The 17,112-nt window shown below is 47.1% G+C and overlaps 1 protein-coding gene across 1 annotated transcript in view; it reads left to right on the top strand.

Annotated features, from left to right (window-relative positions):
- ACER2 (alkaline ceramidase 2) overlaps positions 1-7,614 on the top strand; it is a 30,080-nt gene extending 22,466 nt beyond the window's left edge. Inside the window, exons 5-6 of the mRNA XM_037061900.1 lie at positions 3,276-3,413; positions 4,924-7,614. Of these exons, the coding sequence (XP_036917795.1) occupies positions 3,276-3,413; positions 4,924-5,110 (325 nt within the window). The 3' untranslated portion in view covers positions 5,111-7,614. The remainder of the gene's footprint in view (positions 1-3,275; positions 3,414-4,923) is intronic.
- The last annotated feature ends 9,498 nt before the right edge of the window (positions 7,615-17,112 follow it).

Raw genomic sequence — 17,112 nt, 5'->3', positions numbered from 1 at the left:
ATTTTATTAAAAATAGCTTAAGGAAATGTAAAATATTTTTAATTCATAATACCTAAACAAGAGCAAATGGAGAAAGACAAGTGGTTATGGCACTTATAGTTTAAATAAATTATTTATTTAAACTCAAAGTTTTAAGTAAATTCTGTTTTCACAATTGTGATCTTTAAGCAGGGAGACATATTTTCCTTTAATAGTCGAGTCTTTGTAAGTACTTGTAAAGGACCTAATTTCTGTTCCATGCTGAAAATCTTTGTCCCTGCAAAGCCAGTCATTGGCCATCCAGCTCATTGGCCATCATTGTGGCATTCGCAAATGCAGCATCACAGGCAGAACAGGGTCCTCTATCTGGGGTCAGTCTTTCGTCTAGGGTCAGTCTTTCTACCTGCTGGTGGTTCCCTCCATTCTCCTGTATCTTTTTTACTTCTGTAAATTGTCTACTGTGTCATCCTTCCCTCTTGGAAGGGTCCTTCTCATTAGCCTTTAGAAGGGTTGGAGTCTTTTCTGTCTTCTGTAACCCTCAACCCGGGCTCAGTCCATGTCCGTCTCCAGCCACCACCCTTTCTACCTCTTGTATGTCACAGCCAAGCTTCTTTTAAAGTTGTCTCCATCTCTTTTACTCTTAACCTAATCCTGTCTGGCTTCTGCCCCCACTTTAGTACCCCACACCCTCTTGGTTGTACATTCAGTGACAATTTTTCAGCCTCCTGGGTCTTCCGTGTTATTCTCTCAACTGTTTGCACCATTCACCCCCGTCCCCCATCCTTCAGACGTTCTTTCCTGTGGCTGCCAGGACACCACACCCTCCTGGGCCCTAACTCTGCCAGCTTCATTTCAGTCTCTCGGGTAAGCTCCTTCTCCACACACCCGTGCATGTACGGATCTCTTTAGGTGCAATCTCACCTCTCTGCTTTGCTCCCTCTATAGTTGTCTGCCAAATGTCTCATCTACTCCCATGGCTTTAATTACCCAGTGACTCCCAGATTTATGTCTTCAACCCGGTCCTGCCTTCTGCCTCCACCATCATGCATCTCGCTGCCGACCTGGCCTCTCCAAGTCCATGTGCCACAGGTATCTCAAGTTCACCTTGTCAGAAACCGGATTCCTGCTCTGCCTTTTCCTCTTCTGGTTCTCATAATATTTTCAGACATAGTAAACTGAGCACCATTTACCTAGTTAATGGGAAACTAGCCAGAAGCTAGTGGTTCAAGCTGGAAGCCTGACTTACTGTTCCTTCCCTGGATAACTCACTGGCTCACAGTAATTTTTCTATTAGTTGACACTGCAGTTTCAGTAAAGTTCAAAATCCTCAGCGTGGACCCTGCCTGCTGATCTCTCCCACACGAAGCTCCCCCTTATATCCTCTCCTCCACCCATTCTGAGCTCCCGTGTCCTCAGGTGGTCTTGCTCCTCCTTTCAGACTCTTCCGCTTCATTCACTTCTGCTCATCCTTTGGGTTGGGGCTCAGCTGTGTGTGTGCTGCCATGGTGCCCCACACTTCTTCTTCATGGCACTCATCCTGGTTGCAATTTCAGTAGTACTTGTGCTGCTGTTTCGTTCCATGTCTGACGTGTCTGCTCCACGCAGACTCCACGGCACAGGGACACAGCCCCTGTGTTCAGTGCCGAGCCCCAGTTCCCACCTGAGCCGCTGCAGGGAAGAGAAGGGGGCTGTTGGTCGTTCTGAGAAAATCCCCAGCCACCAGCGTGCCCCTTTGCTCCTTCCGTTTTCTTCCAGGTTCTTCTCTGCTTCTCATCAGTGATGATGTGCCGTATGTCAGCTAAATGCTTCTCACGGATCTTCCCCCTTCTCAGGGAAGCAGGCATGGGACTGTTGTTCTGCTTTCTCTTTCTCATTAGCCTTAGTGCTAGAGTTCTTTTCTAGTCTTTCCATATTTTCATTGACCTTTCTGAGCCTTCTCTCGGACCACGAGGGAGTAAAATTTATTATGACTTGGGGTCATGATCTGGCATTTACTTAATTGTGTGGTGTTATTACATTTTCAAGTGACTTAGCTACATCAAAAATATTTTAAGGTAGACTTTTAAAAATATTTTATTTATTTTTCGAGAAAGAGGGAAAAGGAGAGAGAAAAAGAGGCAGAGAAAAAAAATCAGTGTGGTTGCCTGTCCTGTGCCCCCAACTGGGGACCTGGCCCACGACCCAGCCAGGTGCCCTGACTGGGAATCAAACCAGTGACCCTTTGGTTCGCAGGCCTGCATTCAAACCACTGAGCCACACTGGTTGGGGCTAAAATAGACTTCTTTTTTTCTGATTATAGGAGTGAGTTGATTGTTAAGAAAAACTTTAAGACTGCAACAAAGGGTCAAGAAGAGAAGGAATGGTAGATATACTCTCAGATTTTTTTATCCTAACTTAGGGTCCTGCTATTGATCTGCATTTCTACTTAACCTCACATTGACATTTTGATACAAGCCCTGGTAAGTGGGAATATTATTCAAACCCAATAGAGGTCAAGTTTGGATGAGCCCCACCTGCAAATAAGCCTGGTCAGTGGCACACAGCAAGGTCTGCCCATTTGCAAACAGAGGAAGGGCCAGTCCCAGGCTGCCCTGCGATCCTCACTGCAGTGCTTTCCCTCCACATCACAGGTGTCCGCCCAGCCCAGCCCCCATGGGACTGGCCACCCCGTGTGACACTCCACCCCTTTCTTGTCATCCGAAGCACACACTGCACCTCTAGCTCTCTGTATGGGTGTGTTCCTTAAGCCAAACTTTCTGGGTTTAATGAAACCAAGTGCATATAGATCCTCTTGTTCCAGACTAATTGCCTATGTACTTGTTGATATTTGCATCTGTCAGTGTTCATTTCACCTTTTAAAATGGCAAGGCTAGAGGCCTGTTTATTTTGCTTTTTAGATTGCAGAGTAAATTGTATATATATTTGACCTGAGTTTCTGAAAACATGGAATGACTTTTTTCCTCAGAGGACTGGGACAGTAGGTTTGGGGCATGGGGAAGGTTTGGAGTTTATTATGAACACGTTCAATTTAGATCTATATTAGACATCAGGTGGACGTGTCAAGAAGGTAGTGGGTGTATGAGTCTGGAGTTGGGGAGAGGCCTGGGAGAGAGGGATGGTTTTGTGAGTCATCTGTGTACCTGTGGGATTTGCATCCATGAGCTGCTGGAGTGGTGGTTTGCTGGGTAGGAGTTCCAGCGCTGAGGGGCCGGGGAGGTATGAGGAACCAGGCAAGCAGCCAGTGAAGCAGGCGGAAACCGGGGCTCACGGCGAGTTTCTCTCTGGATCCTGTGCAGGTGCGACAACGTGCGTGTCATTAAGCTGGGCCTCTTCTCGGGCCTCTGGTGGACCCTCGCCCTCCTCTGCTGGATCAGCGACCGGGCCTTCTGTGAGCTGCTGTCGTCCTTCCACTTCCCCTACCTGCACTGTGTGTGGTGAGCCCCTCCAGTGGGAAGTCGGCTGCAGCACAGGGGTCTGCACTCTCCTCAGGCTCTGCTCTCCCTTCAGAGTGCACAGGTGTGCCCAGGGGGCAGAGCCGAGCCCCAGCACCCCTCCCGCCTCACAGAGACTGTCAGACTTTCCCCAAGCAACAGAAACTACTGTCAGAAGCAGAATGGGCTCCAGGGAGCTGGCTCAGCCAGAACAAAAAGAGTGAATTGTTATGCTTCGAGTCCGGGTCTCTGACCTCTAGCTCTATTATTAAAGCATAATGGAGCTTGAAAACCAAATCCGCCACTTGAGCTCCGGCTAGATCTCTAGGGTGAGGGAGGTGGGGGAGGCTTGGAGAGATGTGGGGAGAGGACAGGGGCGTCCAGCCAGGAACCACAATGAGGTAAATATGACCCCTTTGAAGATATAGTACATTTTTGTCAACCCAAGTTCCCTTTTCGGTTTGAATGACCAGGTGGAAGCATGGGCCTCCCAGGTCACCTAGGGACAGCCTCACCCATTCACCTCACAGGTGGAGACCCAGGCCCAGAGAAGTAAAGTGAATTGTTCACGACACCAACTGGTTTTATAAAACCAGCCTAGGAGTTCAACAAGAGGGAATTGGAACATCTACACCAGAAAAAAGAAGCAGGTTATAAAGTATGGAGTCCTACATTCAGAAAGCTGAGGGGGAAATTGGGTGGCTTCCTTGGAATCAATTCAGCTTAAAGCTCAAGAGTCGTCTTTCCCTGCTGTCCTCCAGCACTACCGACTGCAAACAGTAACAAGGACCAAGAGAAATATGTTTGGAATGTCTCTTGCAAACTGAGAGCATCCAGGAAGGAATTCTATTAGTAAAGAATTGGAGAAACTTTGTTAGATATCGATCCAGGTGAAGCTCGACTTGTATCAGGAGATGCAAGTGTGGCTTGAAGGAATTTGCTTACATTTCCTTGAACACGTGAGCTTGTATATACCCACCATGAGACCCAATCTGCTCTCAGTTTAAGACTTGGGGACATTATACACAAATAAAGAGGCAAGATTGTATTAATATCCAAATAAAACAATGACATAAGCAAATTTAACTAAAATTTCATTTTAGTTAAATAGTGGTCATTCAATGTGATTTCTAGAATTTATTATGTCACTAGTTTCCCGAAAAAAAAAAAAGACTTGGGGACATTATTGTGTGTTAACTAGAATTGAAAAAAGCATTTTTTTTAAAGGCTTGGGAACTTCCATCCTCTTACCTCCTATTTTAAATCCTCGGGCCTCGGTGTTTGAATCCCAAAGATGTTTGCCATTTGTTCCTGTTATGAAGCTGGAATATTTTAGAACATTCTAAAACAGGCCCTGTTTGCTCCAGGTGTATCATTCTCCTCTACTCCGGGGGAGGGGGGCGGTCCTCGGCCACCTTCACCCCGCCCTCATGGGAAGAGGCCCTCTGAGCCGGGAAAGGTGGGCGGGGCCAGAGGGAGGACCCGCACGCCCTCACCTCCGCTCTCTTTGCAGGCACATCCTCATCTGCCTGGCTGCCTACCTGGGCTGCGTGTGCTTCGCTTACTTTGATGCTGCTTCCGAGATCCCCGAGCAAGGTCCGGTCATCAGGTTCTGGCCCAGCGAGAAGTGGGCCTTCATCGGAGTCCCCTATGTATCCCTCCTCTGCGCCACCAAGAAATCTGCAGTCAAGATGACGTGATGGAAAGGCGGGCTTCTCTGCTCAGGCGTTCTAGTCCCCCCCGGCTTCCTGCCGGCAAAGACAGCCCTGGGTTCTCAAGAGTTGGGGGTGGGTTTTTTTTTTTTTTTTTAATTTAGTTCCCTTGGCTCTTACTAGCTGTCTATTACCCAGACTCCACTGTCCCCGAGGTTGGAAAGTAGAGGGCTGAGGGCACTGGGTGTATCTCAGCAACATGAATTTTAGAGGCAGGGGCTTGTTGGCTGTGTCCTTTGTGGCGATGGGGGCCTCGGTGCTGCCTAGACCCTCGCTTCCTGAGGAGTTTGCCAGCTCCAGATCCCACTGCTCCTGGGGACAACAATCCTGTGACAGATGACACTGTCCAGCTGTCTGATGGAATATGCCAGAGTTTCATTTGGGAAACCCATCTTTAAACAAAAACCAGACAAATGAACCGCTCACGAGACTTGTGGCCACCGAAGCTGGTTTTGCACGTGCAGTTCCCAGGCACCCAGGTTGGATGTGGCTTCGTGTGTCCTTTCTCGTCTACCTCTGCTCAGAGACGGAGACTCGACTTTGGAGGAGGGTCAAGCTCACAAGAAAACCCCTCTATGCCAAAAAACTACTCTCCACTTTAAGCCGTTCTTGAAGATGACAAAGCTTTTAAATGTTGACCTTGCTTGTCCTCCACCCCAACCCAGTAGCCTCAGGTGCACAGAGGAATCAGCTGGGGTCCCTGCACAGACGCCCCTTCTCCCCTCCCCTTGACCTCTGTAACATGCCAAAGGGCTTGTGGCAGTCGTGATGTTGGGGGGGGGGGATCTTGGCTCAAAATTTGGAACAAACACGAAGTTTTGGAACCTGTGCTCATTGGAACCCTCTTGTATGCTGTCTGGAAATTATGCTCAAGAATCTCCCCCGTTCCTTCCCTAATGTTTGCTGTGGGAACTATACCCCGTCCTCTCAGAGCAGGAGGTGCTTCCTGTAGTTTCTCGGAGCATTTGCTTGCTCTCCTTAAGTGCTGGCAGTAAGGACACACTGGCTGCTTGGACCTTGGCTGGTGCAGCAGGGTGCATCTGTTGCCGTCTGCGTTTTCCTCACCTAAGTTGACACTGGCTGCTGTTCAGTCTCCTCTTCACTGGGATGAATGGAAGACTCCAGACTCCCCGGAAGGTTTGACGTAGGAATGCAGGACCTCAGGGATACTCGCCTTAACTCAGGCTCTTCCTGCTTTGCAGTGTCCCCTTGTGAGAAAGGGCAGGGCAGACGTCCTTCTTGTGTGGACAGGAAGCATGCCACTCTCCATATCTGAGAGGTGGGCATCTTCAGGAACTCTTACTCTGGCCAGAATTTGCACAGGATCTGAGGTGAAAAGCCCATTAAAGAACTGATTTGGGAGTTTAAAAATGAATGACTTTATCCTATTTCTGTGGTTTTCCAATTATTTTAGCAGCAGGAAGCTGTTTGCAATAAGACATCTTTATGGAACCCTAATGTGTGAAATTGGTTGTATGTTATTAGCTTAAATTTATTGTAAGGTTAAACTTATAGCATTTCCTTAATTATGTGTCAGGCAGTGACATGCAAATTAACAATTTGGTGTTTTTCCAGGTAGACACTTTTGGTATTGAATGAGTGTGCCTGTTGCTACATCATAGTATAAAACTATTTTTGGAAATGATATTTGAATTAAATATTTCAGGAACCTCTAATATACCTCCTTGAGACCTAGGTGGTTCATGAAACAGAAACTGAAAACTGCTAAGTCCTTTGGGTTTCAGGTCTAGAATTTTTAGAAGGGGACTATCACACCGTCCTCTCCTCAGGTTGATGTGCAGGTGTGGGTTCTGGTTTCACTCGTTCTGCAGGATAAAATGCTCTCAGTTAGGGGTTTGATGTGTGTTAAGTCCAGCGGCCTTAGGGTGCAAGTGTGGATAAGGGGAACTGGAGAGGAGAGTAGGTGTTACACCTGCGTGTGCCGGGTGTAACTTCTGTCTCGAGGGTTCCCAGCTGGGGGAGCATTGTCCCCACAGTCTGGGATGGCCCATTTCCCGCTGTCAGATGCAGGGCTGGTTCCCTGGGCAACATTACCTTCCACTCCCAAGTCTTTGGCCTTCGGGAAGTTTCTGGGTGTCCTTCAGAAATAGGGATAAAATGTGACTGCTGGAAGGAAGGAAGTGTGTGCCCTGTCTCTCTGGGCTATTCCCATCTCTACCACAGACAAACGGCTAAGTTCACGTGTCAGAAGGCATGCTTTTGACGTGAAGAACACAATGTCCTACTAGAAATTGGTTTTAATGAGATGAGGGCTGAGAAAGGAGTGTGGAATGGGTACATTGCAGAGGACAAAACATAATTCTTTTGAGCATTGAGCAGCAGTCACTATAGCTTGCCAGTGTGGGATGGTGAGTCATGAGAGCAGGAGTACACTGATCTTGTTTTAAGTTAGGTTTATGGCATCATTCATATTTATAGTTTTATATATATTTATAATCTTTGATAGCACTACATGCTGTTTGGAAGAAAATTGGGATACTATAAAAAAGCTGAAGTAATCCATTTCTATAGCTCAAACACAACCATTGGTCATATTTTGGTATATTTCCTTCTTGTCTTTTTTTTCCTGTTACAGTTGTAAATGTCTTTCAGAGCTGACAGTTTACCCTGTAAACTGCCCCACGCGGGTGGTTCCATGCCTCTTCCATTTGACTGGAAGGCAAATGCCAGCTGTGTGTTTCTCACGAGGAGCAGGGTTTGAAGTCCACTAGAGTTACCACGACACTCGAGAACTCATCCCTGGATTCCGACTGACTACTGAGTCTCCCCTGGCCATCTAGCCTGCTGTGAACGGGCTCTCAGCAATAGTGGGCTGAATTCTACTTTTTGATATGCTCTTGCACTTGGACTGACAGAATAGGAAATATGTGTTAAATGTATACCTCTACAGGTTTTGGTGTTCTCTGATTTTAAATAAGTGAAGGGCCCATTTCATTAATGTGCAATGAAGAATCCCGCCCCCACCCCCACCCATCAAGGCAGGGAAGAGGGGATTTGATGGTGGCAGTTAGGTCACCGCTCAGCACGGCTGTCAGGTTTTTGTTCTGGTTAGAATTTGCCCAAAGTCAATGTCCAGAAGGAACTGGAATTAGCATAGTGAAAAACAATGTTACCAAGGGATTAAGTCAATCATTCTTGTTTAATGCTGTTCAGTTGATTGTTGATTTTCAAAGAAAGAAATCTTTGCTCCTCTGTATGAGTGTGGTGTCGTTATAAAACGGACTCCAGTGAACATATTTAAGATAATTGCGGTGCATATATCTGAATCTCTTGGTAACCAGCTCCATCTGGGGGAACTCTGAGCCTGTCCCTCGGAAGAGCACCTAGAACATGACTACAAATCACAGAGGTTCTGCGGGGACCAAGCCCGATGGTGTCAGACACGGCTCTGCGAAAACACCGTCCCCTGTTCTGTGCATTTTGTTTCTTCGGTGTGTAAAAGCCTCTCTCACCAGTCCAATGTGCTTGTGTGAGCTGGCGCTGGCTTGGGGGCTCCGGGACTGGGTTTGCGCCCTCTCTGGCTCTTCCGCCCCAGGGGCTGACATGGAACCACCTGTGTGGGGCAGGTAAGGGCCCCTCTCAGAGCTCCCAGAGGAACTTGGAACCTTTCACAGCCAGGTCTTTAGTGCCATCCCAGCTGGACGAAGGGAGCCTCGGGCCAGGTTGGCATCCTCTATGGATTTTATAGATTTGTATAGACATCATTCTTCTGTAGACTTTGTTTTCAGTGGCCCCTACTCTAAGGACTAATTGTTTGAATTGTATCTTTATGTAATAAACCAGATTTTATAACCACAACCGACAGTTACAGCAAATAGAGTATTTTCTGATCGATTCCTTCTTCCGCGCTCCACGTGGCCTGTGATGAGTGATGGGGGTGTGCCTGCTGGCTGTGGCCGCATTGGGTCACCGTTGTTTTGGGGGTAATTTAGGGCCTTTTTGAAATGGAGCTTTTGCACTTTATGTTCTTTCTGTGAACTGTGACAGCTACGTTTGATATTAAAGCCATAAAGGCATTTTCTGTGAGTAAATATGCGTATGTTTGTGTTTATTTACACACTGATTTTTGAAATATCTGTGCAAAAAGTGCATTAAATGGGTCTCAGAGCAAAGTACATTTACCCAAATTCATTAATTAATGAATCGTTATTAAACATAGTTAAAATTAGTATAGTTGTTAGTTTCTGCTCAGAGCTATGTAATCAATACATCTGAACATTTCCAGTATGAGGTACCTAAAAGCAGATTACTTTTATTAGAAGTTCTGTAATTCAGCTCCAGCTAGGTAACTCAGTTGGCTAGAGCATTGTCCTGATACACAAGGTTGCAGGTTTGATCCCCAGTTAGAGCACATACAAGAATCAACCAATGAACGCATAGATAAGTGGAACAACAAATGGATGTTTCTCTGTCTTTCTTTCTCTGTACAATCAATCAATAAATAAACATTTGAAAAAGATTCTGTAATTATATGGATATAAAATCTCAAATATAGACAATAATTCATGCTGGGTTTTAGGCAGTTGTTGGAAGGATGCTTGTAAGACATTTTAAAAAGAGTAAATGGCGTTAGCAGGAAAATTCTGTACCTATTTTTTACAATTTCCTAAGACAGCTTTTAAAATTAAATCTTTCAAAGGCCATCATATTTTGAAGAGTAGTAGGACCGTTGGAGAAGGACACCCGGACTATCATCAACTGTATAACCACTGGTTTTTAAGACCTTTTTCCTGGCAGGGATGAGAGGACAAAGCCTCACCTCAGAGCCTTTTGACAGACTGGTGGACGCAGTGGACGTTCACCCTAGGAAAAGGCCGGTACTTACTATTTTCTGGGCATTCAGACGACCCTAGAAGCAATTCTGGTTCAAAACAAAAACCCTCCTGCGTGACAGGACACTAAGCTGGGGTTCGAATCCCTGGTGGTGTTGAAACATGTCCACGCAGCTTGGCTTTACCTTCCCGCGCTCCCCAGCCCCCTTCTCTTGTGAAGACTTTACATTAGGAGGGGCCAGAACAGGGCAAACCGGCCGGGAAACTGTTACTTGTTCCCGGCAAACTGGGAAGGGTCACCCACCTCACAGCCTCTTCCATGGTTTAGTCTCGGACACTCAGTAAGATGGTACCTGGGCCTGGAATACCATTTTGTGTACTTCTGCATTGTTTAAATTTTCCATAATAAAAAAAATTTTAAGTGTGGAATTTGGATTTTCATTCTTCATTCTCTCAGGACCAGGGCTCAGCCTCTGTTGTCTGAAAGGGGGCTGGCAGCCCCTCCCTCCAGATAAAGGAGTTATTTTCGTCTCTAGTGGGCACTTCGGTCTCTGACCACCTCCAGCCCTGGTGACACCCAGCTTCCCTGGAAAGTTTCTTTGGGTATTAACTTACAGAAAAGGAAATATCAACCTCATGTGAGGTTTTTTAAATTTTTATTAATGATTTCTCATTAAAGCAAGACTTTTGATTTGACCTTTTACAATTGAGATCAGAAAACAGAAAACCTATTTTTAAAATGTAACGAATAGCAAGCAAGTCAGTTGAATTTATTTTTGTAGTAGGACTGGTGATGGGAAAGTGTCTGAAAGTAAGCCCAGGAGCGTGAAATGACAGAAAATGCACAATGGCATCGATGACGTCAGCTAGAGAGGGGTGCACGTAAATAAAGCTGGAGCCGCTGCGTGGAAGAGACTGAAGAAACTCCTGGAGTAATACTGCCATCTTGTGGCCTTTTTGAGTATTGCTACCAGCGACACGTGAAGCCCGTCCCAATTGCTACAACTTCGCCTTATCCCACAACTCAAATATAATTGTTTTAAAACTCCCACAAGTTATGCAACCTCTTTCTGGGCCCAAGTATGTTTCCTTGGATTTTTTTTAAAGCATCTCTATGCTTTTTTCTTCCTCTCTCTTACCAACTCATTCTTTACCCTTTAGGTTTTTGATCTTAATAGATTTTAAAAAATCTGCCAGATACCATAGAACAAGTGTTTTCCTGCATATAAAACCAACCTAATATAGATGTGATTTAGAGGAGTTTTTTCTTAATCCACTGGAGTTAAATTTAACTTTTGGGATTAATAGTTTCATTTACACAAGGCAAATGCCAGTACAACCCCCCAAGGTCTTTAAGGCTGAATACAGCTCGAATCAAGGCTTAGCAAACATCTCTGCTTTGTGTTCCCTGCAGTACTAGCTGCAGAGGGCTCTGTGTTGTGCGTGGAGAAGGAGGAGACCACCAGTTCTGCTGAAATCCTTGCACAAGAGAAGAATCAACAGTGCTGGGGAGCAGGCACGGGAGAGTGGGAGGTTTGACCAGGGAGGGGTTCGGGTTTGAGAATTCTGGGCTTTAACTGATAGCCCGTGAGCCACATTTAATAATATATAGTTTCAGCTGGTGAAAGAATTGGTATTCTCCCTCAGAGTATTATTATTTTTAAAAAACAAACCTTATTTGGGAGCCCATCACACTAGTTACCTTTCACATAAATTGCCCTATTTACTCCTCACAACTACTTTGTGAGGCAATGATTATTACAATTTTTGTTTTGAAGAACTGAGGCTGACCACAGATATTAAGTGGAGAATCAGAATTTGAGCCCATTACTTTCTTTTTATTAATATTATTATTTACTTTTCTTTGAGTGAGTGAGAGAGAGAATGAATTTGTTGTCCCAGACCAGGGAAATAAGCCACAACCTTGGCTTACTGGAACAACACTTTAATCACCTGAGCACCCAGCCAGGGCTAAACCCAGTACTTTCAACTCTTAAATTTAGTTCTCTTTTCACAAAAGATTTAATTTTATTTTTAAAAATATTTTATGTATTTATTTTTTAGAGAGGGGAAAGGAAAGAGGAAGAGAGGGAGAGAAACATCAATGTGTGGTTGCCTCTCAAGCGCCCCCTACTGGGGACCTGGCCTGCAACCCAGGCATGTGCCCTAGACCTGGAATCAAAGTGGGGACTCTGATTCGCACGCAGGCTGACCCAACCATTGAGCCACACCAGCCAGGGCAGATTTAATCTTATTTGTAAAATGGCAAAGGAGGTAAAGATTTTCATATAGGTGGACACCAAGCTGAGATTATCATGTTCAAAACTATCAAATTAATACAAATGATTTAGGTATAGAGTAGCAGTAGGTATATAGTAAGTGCTCAGTAAGTGGCGGGCAATGATCAAGATAACCCACCACCCAACAGTCCCGGATGGCAGTTTGTGGCTGCAGTGAGGAACCACAGCCGTTCCCCGCCCCTTCCCATGTGAGGGCGTAGGTATACATGGGGCTCTTCCTTCTTCCGGCTCCATGGTCAAGGCTATCTTTTTCCCCCGGCGACAGACCTGAGGTCCAGTTCCTTCTGGGCCATCTCTGGATGTACAGTAGGCACCTCACGTTTGCCTTAATTACACTTCTCTTCAAGTTGTGCCCCTTCTCAGTAAGTAGGGCCGCTTTCAGGTGCCCGAGGCCGCTTTCTCTGCCCTTGGTTGTCTGGATCTCACCCAGTAGTAGATCCTCTTAATTCCACTTCCCGACATCACGTGACCATCAATTTCTCTCCGTTCTATGAGGGCACCGCCGTCACTTGTCACGCCCACCTCTGCGCTGCAGCTAGCAGGGCTCCCTAACGAGCAGGAGTCCACTTCTAGGCCTTGTTCCTAAATTTTTAAGGTGTACCCCCAAGGTGCATGCATTTCAGTTCCCTCACAACCAGGCTCTGCCTCTGGGTGGTTCTGCCCCAAGTGTCAGATCCCTGTCTGAGGGTCTCCACTCCTGACTCAGAAGGGCCACCAGCGGCTGCCCGGAAATGGTGGAAGCAAAGCAAGGAGCAGAGCCAGAGGTGGAGGTGCGTGAGCGTGCGTGCGTGAGCGTGTGGTGTGTGTGTGTGTGAGAGAGAACATGCCCTCTTCAGTGTACCCTCACCCTGATCTGTTTACAGATTTCTTTTCCTCAAGAAATAGTCGTCTTCGCCTTCACTTTGGGTGGGGGTTGGGGGAAGGTCCTTGTTTTGTGAGCATCTCTGTCCTTCGCGCTCTGGAATATCTTCATTGAGAGCAGGTTTCTCAGCCTTGGCACTACTAACACTCCAGGCTGGACGAGTCTGTGTTGTGGGAGACTGTCCTGTAAAGGGCAGGACATTCAGCAGGATTCCTGGCCCCTATACATCTGCCTGGGTGCGGCAACTCAAAATGTCTGCAAGCATTTTCAAATGTGCCCTGAGAGGCACGACTGCCCCTGGTCGAGAGCCACTGATGTAGAGGTATTTCTCTGGCCAGAGGCGTGACCAATTCTGGCTGTCCTTTTCCACGGCTTCTTGTGGGTCAGGTCTCGAGTCTTTCCCAGGCAGAAAGACTGGGAATTGTGGCCCATGTAACCACTTCCCAGGGATTTCCACCCAAGGAGGATGGCAGTTTTCACAGCTTCCACTAGTTCAGTGAAAGATCCTCACCGGGGCAATGGTCTCAGGAGGCTGGACTCAGGTGTGGGGGGAGCCTGGGGCCAGCTCAGGAGAGGCCCGGCTTCCTTTCCTCCAGCGGCCACAGGCTGCAGCCAGCTGAGCTGCTGCTGGCCTGGTCCACGGCACCACGCTTGGCTCCCACAGCTTTATCAGGTAAAGGTAAAGGAGCTTCATCCTCCACCTGGTAAAGCCAAAGAGACTGGAGAGACCTAGGCCAACACTTGCTCCTTTCCCTTTAAAAGGTGCTTAAGATGAGAACTCCGAGGCCCAGAGCCCTGAGGCACCCCTCCCAGGGTTAGGTAGCTTTGCTGAGCCGGAAGTTCGACCACATCCACTTTCTCTGACTGGAGCCCAGGTTTTTTCCTGCTACTTGGGCAACTTCTCAAACGGCCCCCTGTTAAATGCAATCACCTGGGAAGACACACAGCTATAGGAGTGATTGCACAACAAATTAGCCCCAAACTAAGTCGTGTATGATGAACACACACATTTACTATCTCTCAGTTTCTGTGGGTCAGGAATTAAGGGGCGGCTTGGCTGGGTGGTTCTGGTTTAGGGTCTCTTGTGAGTTTCAGTCAGATGATGCTGGGATTTCAAGTAAGACACCTTGTCGAGAATCTCTAGGCCTCAGTTTCCTCATTTGTAAGATGGAGATAGTAGGTGGTACTTCATAGGGCTGTTATGAAGATTAGTAATTATTGAGTGGCAGGGACTGCCAATCACCTACCCCAAAATAGTTCCTCCTTCTTTCTTTTTAATAGAAGTTCTAATTTTCAGCCGTGAAAATGGCTGTCTGAAATGAAAGTCTGTGTTTTCCTTCCTTTTTTTTTTCAGTCAGTTCTGTGTGAAGTGATAAAGTTTTGGGGGAAGCTTTCTAGGATGGCCAGTGTCATACATCCACTTGACTGGGTTAAGGGATCACCAGAAGGCTGGTAGAACGGTACTTCTGGGTGTGTCTGGGAGGAGCCACAGGAATAAATTAGCATTGGAACCAGCAGGCTAAGCAAAGAAGATACACCAGGTTGCTGTGGGTGGGCATCGTCCAACCCCTTAAGGGTCTGAACAGAACAAAAAGGCAGAAGAAGGGCAGATTTGCCCTTTGCCTGAGCTGGGACATCCGGATAACTGGACATCCACCTTCTCTTGCATTGGGACGTTGGTGCTCCTGGTGATCTGGTTTTTGTATTCGGTCCTGGTTCTCAGACTGGAACTAAACCACCAGTTTTCCTGGGCTTGCAGTTTGTTCACAGGAGCCAATCCCTCGTAATAAATCATGTTATCCATCTATCCATCTATCTATCAATCAATCAATCTATAACAGGGTGCAGCCAAGAGGGGGGCTCCAAATAGGGATTTGGAATGGGGTCCAGAATTCAAGGTGTTCAGGAAATATCAGAAAACTATATAAGATGTCCTCACCCCTTCCCCCCCTACAGGTGTGAGTTGGGGGAAGGGGCACATGGAGCAGGACCATTGAGAGCTGTTTTGTACAGCAACAGCTTTGCAGCTAACCTCTGGCACGGTCATTTAACATATCTCTAACCTTTAACTGGTTGCATAGATATGTTAAATAGCTGTGGCCAGGCTTTGAGCCAGAGGGATGGAAGTGACTTTCACCGAAGACTTTACTGGGAGGCAACTCCTCCTGGTTACAGCATCAGCATGAGAGCTCGGAGATGATTGGCTCCAGGACATGGGGCCACACCTGCCCAGACTCGAGATGGCAGCCCAGTAAAGCTGGGAGGATGGGGGAGTGCTGGCAGGTGTAGCTGGTTGTGAAAGGCGTGGGAAATGGGGCTGCAGAGGAAGACTGGCTCGGGGATTTAAACTGAGACAGGGCAGCCACTGAGGGGAGAACTACACCCTTTTGGCAGAGTGGGGACCCCTGCAGCTTTGCCGGGAGAGAATCCTGTGGCTTTGGGGTGCTCCCTTTGGCTACGGGGCTTAGGAAGCAGGAGAAACTTTGCCTGGAGGAAAAGGGGTGAAAGGACTTTTGCTGGTGGGCCATTAGAAGGTGCCACATGGCTTTGGATTAATTGGAGATCCTGACGGTGACACAGCTGTTGGTGCCAGGAGCCTGACTCACGGACTTCTACTTTTTCTGGGATCCGGTCCCCAGATTAGGGCAGAGGGAGAAGGAAGGACTGTGGGTTTGTGGGTGTTTTAAAGGACTTGGGGATTTTAATGAAGATATTGGGTTATTACTTTAATTCTGTATAAACATTTAAATGCTTTAAATAAACGTTTCCTTTTCACAAATCTCTGACATTGAGAGACATCTTTCCTCTGGTGGTGGACAATGCGAACCTAGTGGGGGTTACTTTCAGTGATAGTATATCGTACACCCCCACTTAGCCCTGTTCTGTAACCTATCTGTCTATCATTTTCTAAGGTTCTGTTTCTCTGGAGAACCTGACTGATACACTTCCTTTAACAATGACTGATATCTCCACCTCTTCCCATTTTCTTCCCCTGCCTGCGTTCTGCTTCTTGGAAGGCAGGTGTGGTGCCCGGAGTTCCCATGGCACTCCCTTGGGACGGCCGAGGGATGGATTGGAAGGAGCCTGGGGCCCTAGAAGTTCCTGGAGCTGCCCTACCAACCCTGGACTGCCAATGTAATAGAGAAAAGTTTTTACCTTGTCTAATCAGCTGTTATTTGGGTTTTCTGGCTCTTGCAAGTGAGCCGATACTACCTGACGACACACTTCTCGAGTGCTGGGCAGGTGCTCAGCACACTGGTAAGGGACTTGATTGTCCAAATCTCAGGTCATAGCAAACTCGCAGGTCTTACAGCCTGGCTGTGCAGGGTGAGGGGGTGGCCAGGACTCGGGAGACGGAGACCTGGGTCACAGCTTCAGCTCTTCTCCCTCAGGCTCCATTACTTTTTCTTTTTTTTAATGGAGAGAGACTGGATAGCACAGAGGCTTTCAGACTGTTTTTAGCAGTAGAAACTGGTTTTCACATAAAAACCATATATAAGATAGAAGCAGAAATTCTGAACCACCTGATCCTTTCAGTTCCATCCCCAGATGGCCTTGGGGTGACTCCTGAGGTTTCTTGGGAGCCCAGTTTGAGAGATACCTCCCCAGGTTGTGTCCATGGGCAACATCAGACCCTTGCTTGTCCTGGGTTCCCCGAGGCCTCCCGGCCTCAGTTCTACTTAAGGAGAAGCTCTGAATTCAAGTCAGGTGGCCTCAGGAATCTCCCCCCAACCTCCCTTTGCAGCGCCAAGTTGTACGTTGCACCCAGTCGATCCAGGAGCGGGTACACATCATCAAGAACAAAGGGAGGTGTGAAATTTTACTTGGCTGATGCTGAGGGTGAAAAATGTCAGCTCCCTCTAGCTGCCCAAGCCGCCGGGGGAGGGATTACACCACAGATGGTGAAATGGGGACCAGGACCTAAACACTTTACTTGAAAATTGTTTATTGCAGACTGTGCTGTAAGGTAGAAATGTTAAGTACAGAAATGTTATCTCGAGAGCCTGGTCGTGGGCACTGTTCATCAGTGGGGGG

This window comes from Sturnira hondurensis, unplaced genomic scaffold, assembly GCF_014824575.4.
Source record: "Sturnira hondurensis isolate 20B ecotype Veracruz unplaced genomic scaffold, ASM1482457v3 Scaffold0013559, whole genome shotgun sequence".
Lineage (NCBI taxonomy): Eukaryota > Metazoa > Chordata > Mammalia > Chiroptera > Phyllostomidae > Sturnira > Sturnira hondurensis.
The sequence above is the reverse complement of the archived record's forward strand: the minus strand, read 5'-3'. Positions and strand labels throughout refer to the sequence as shown.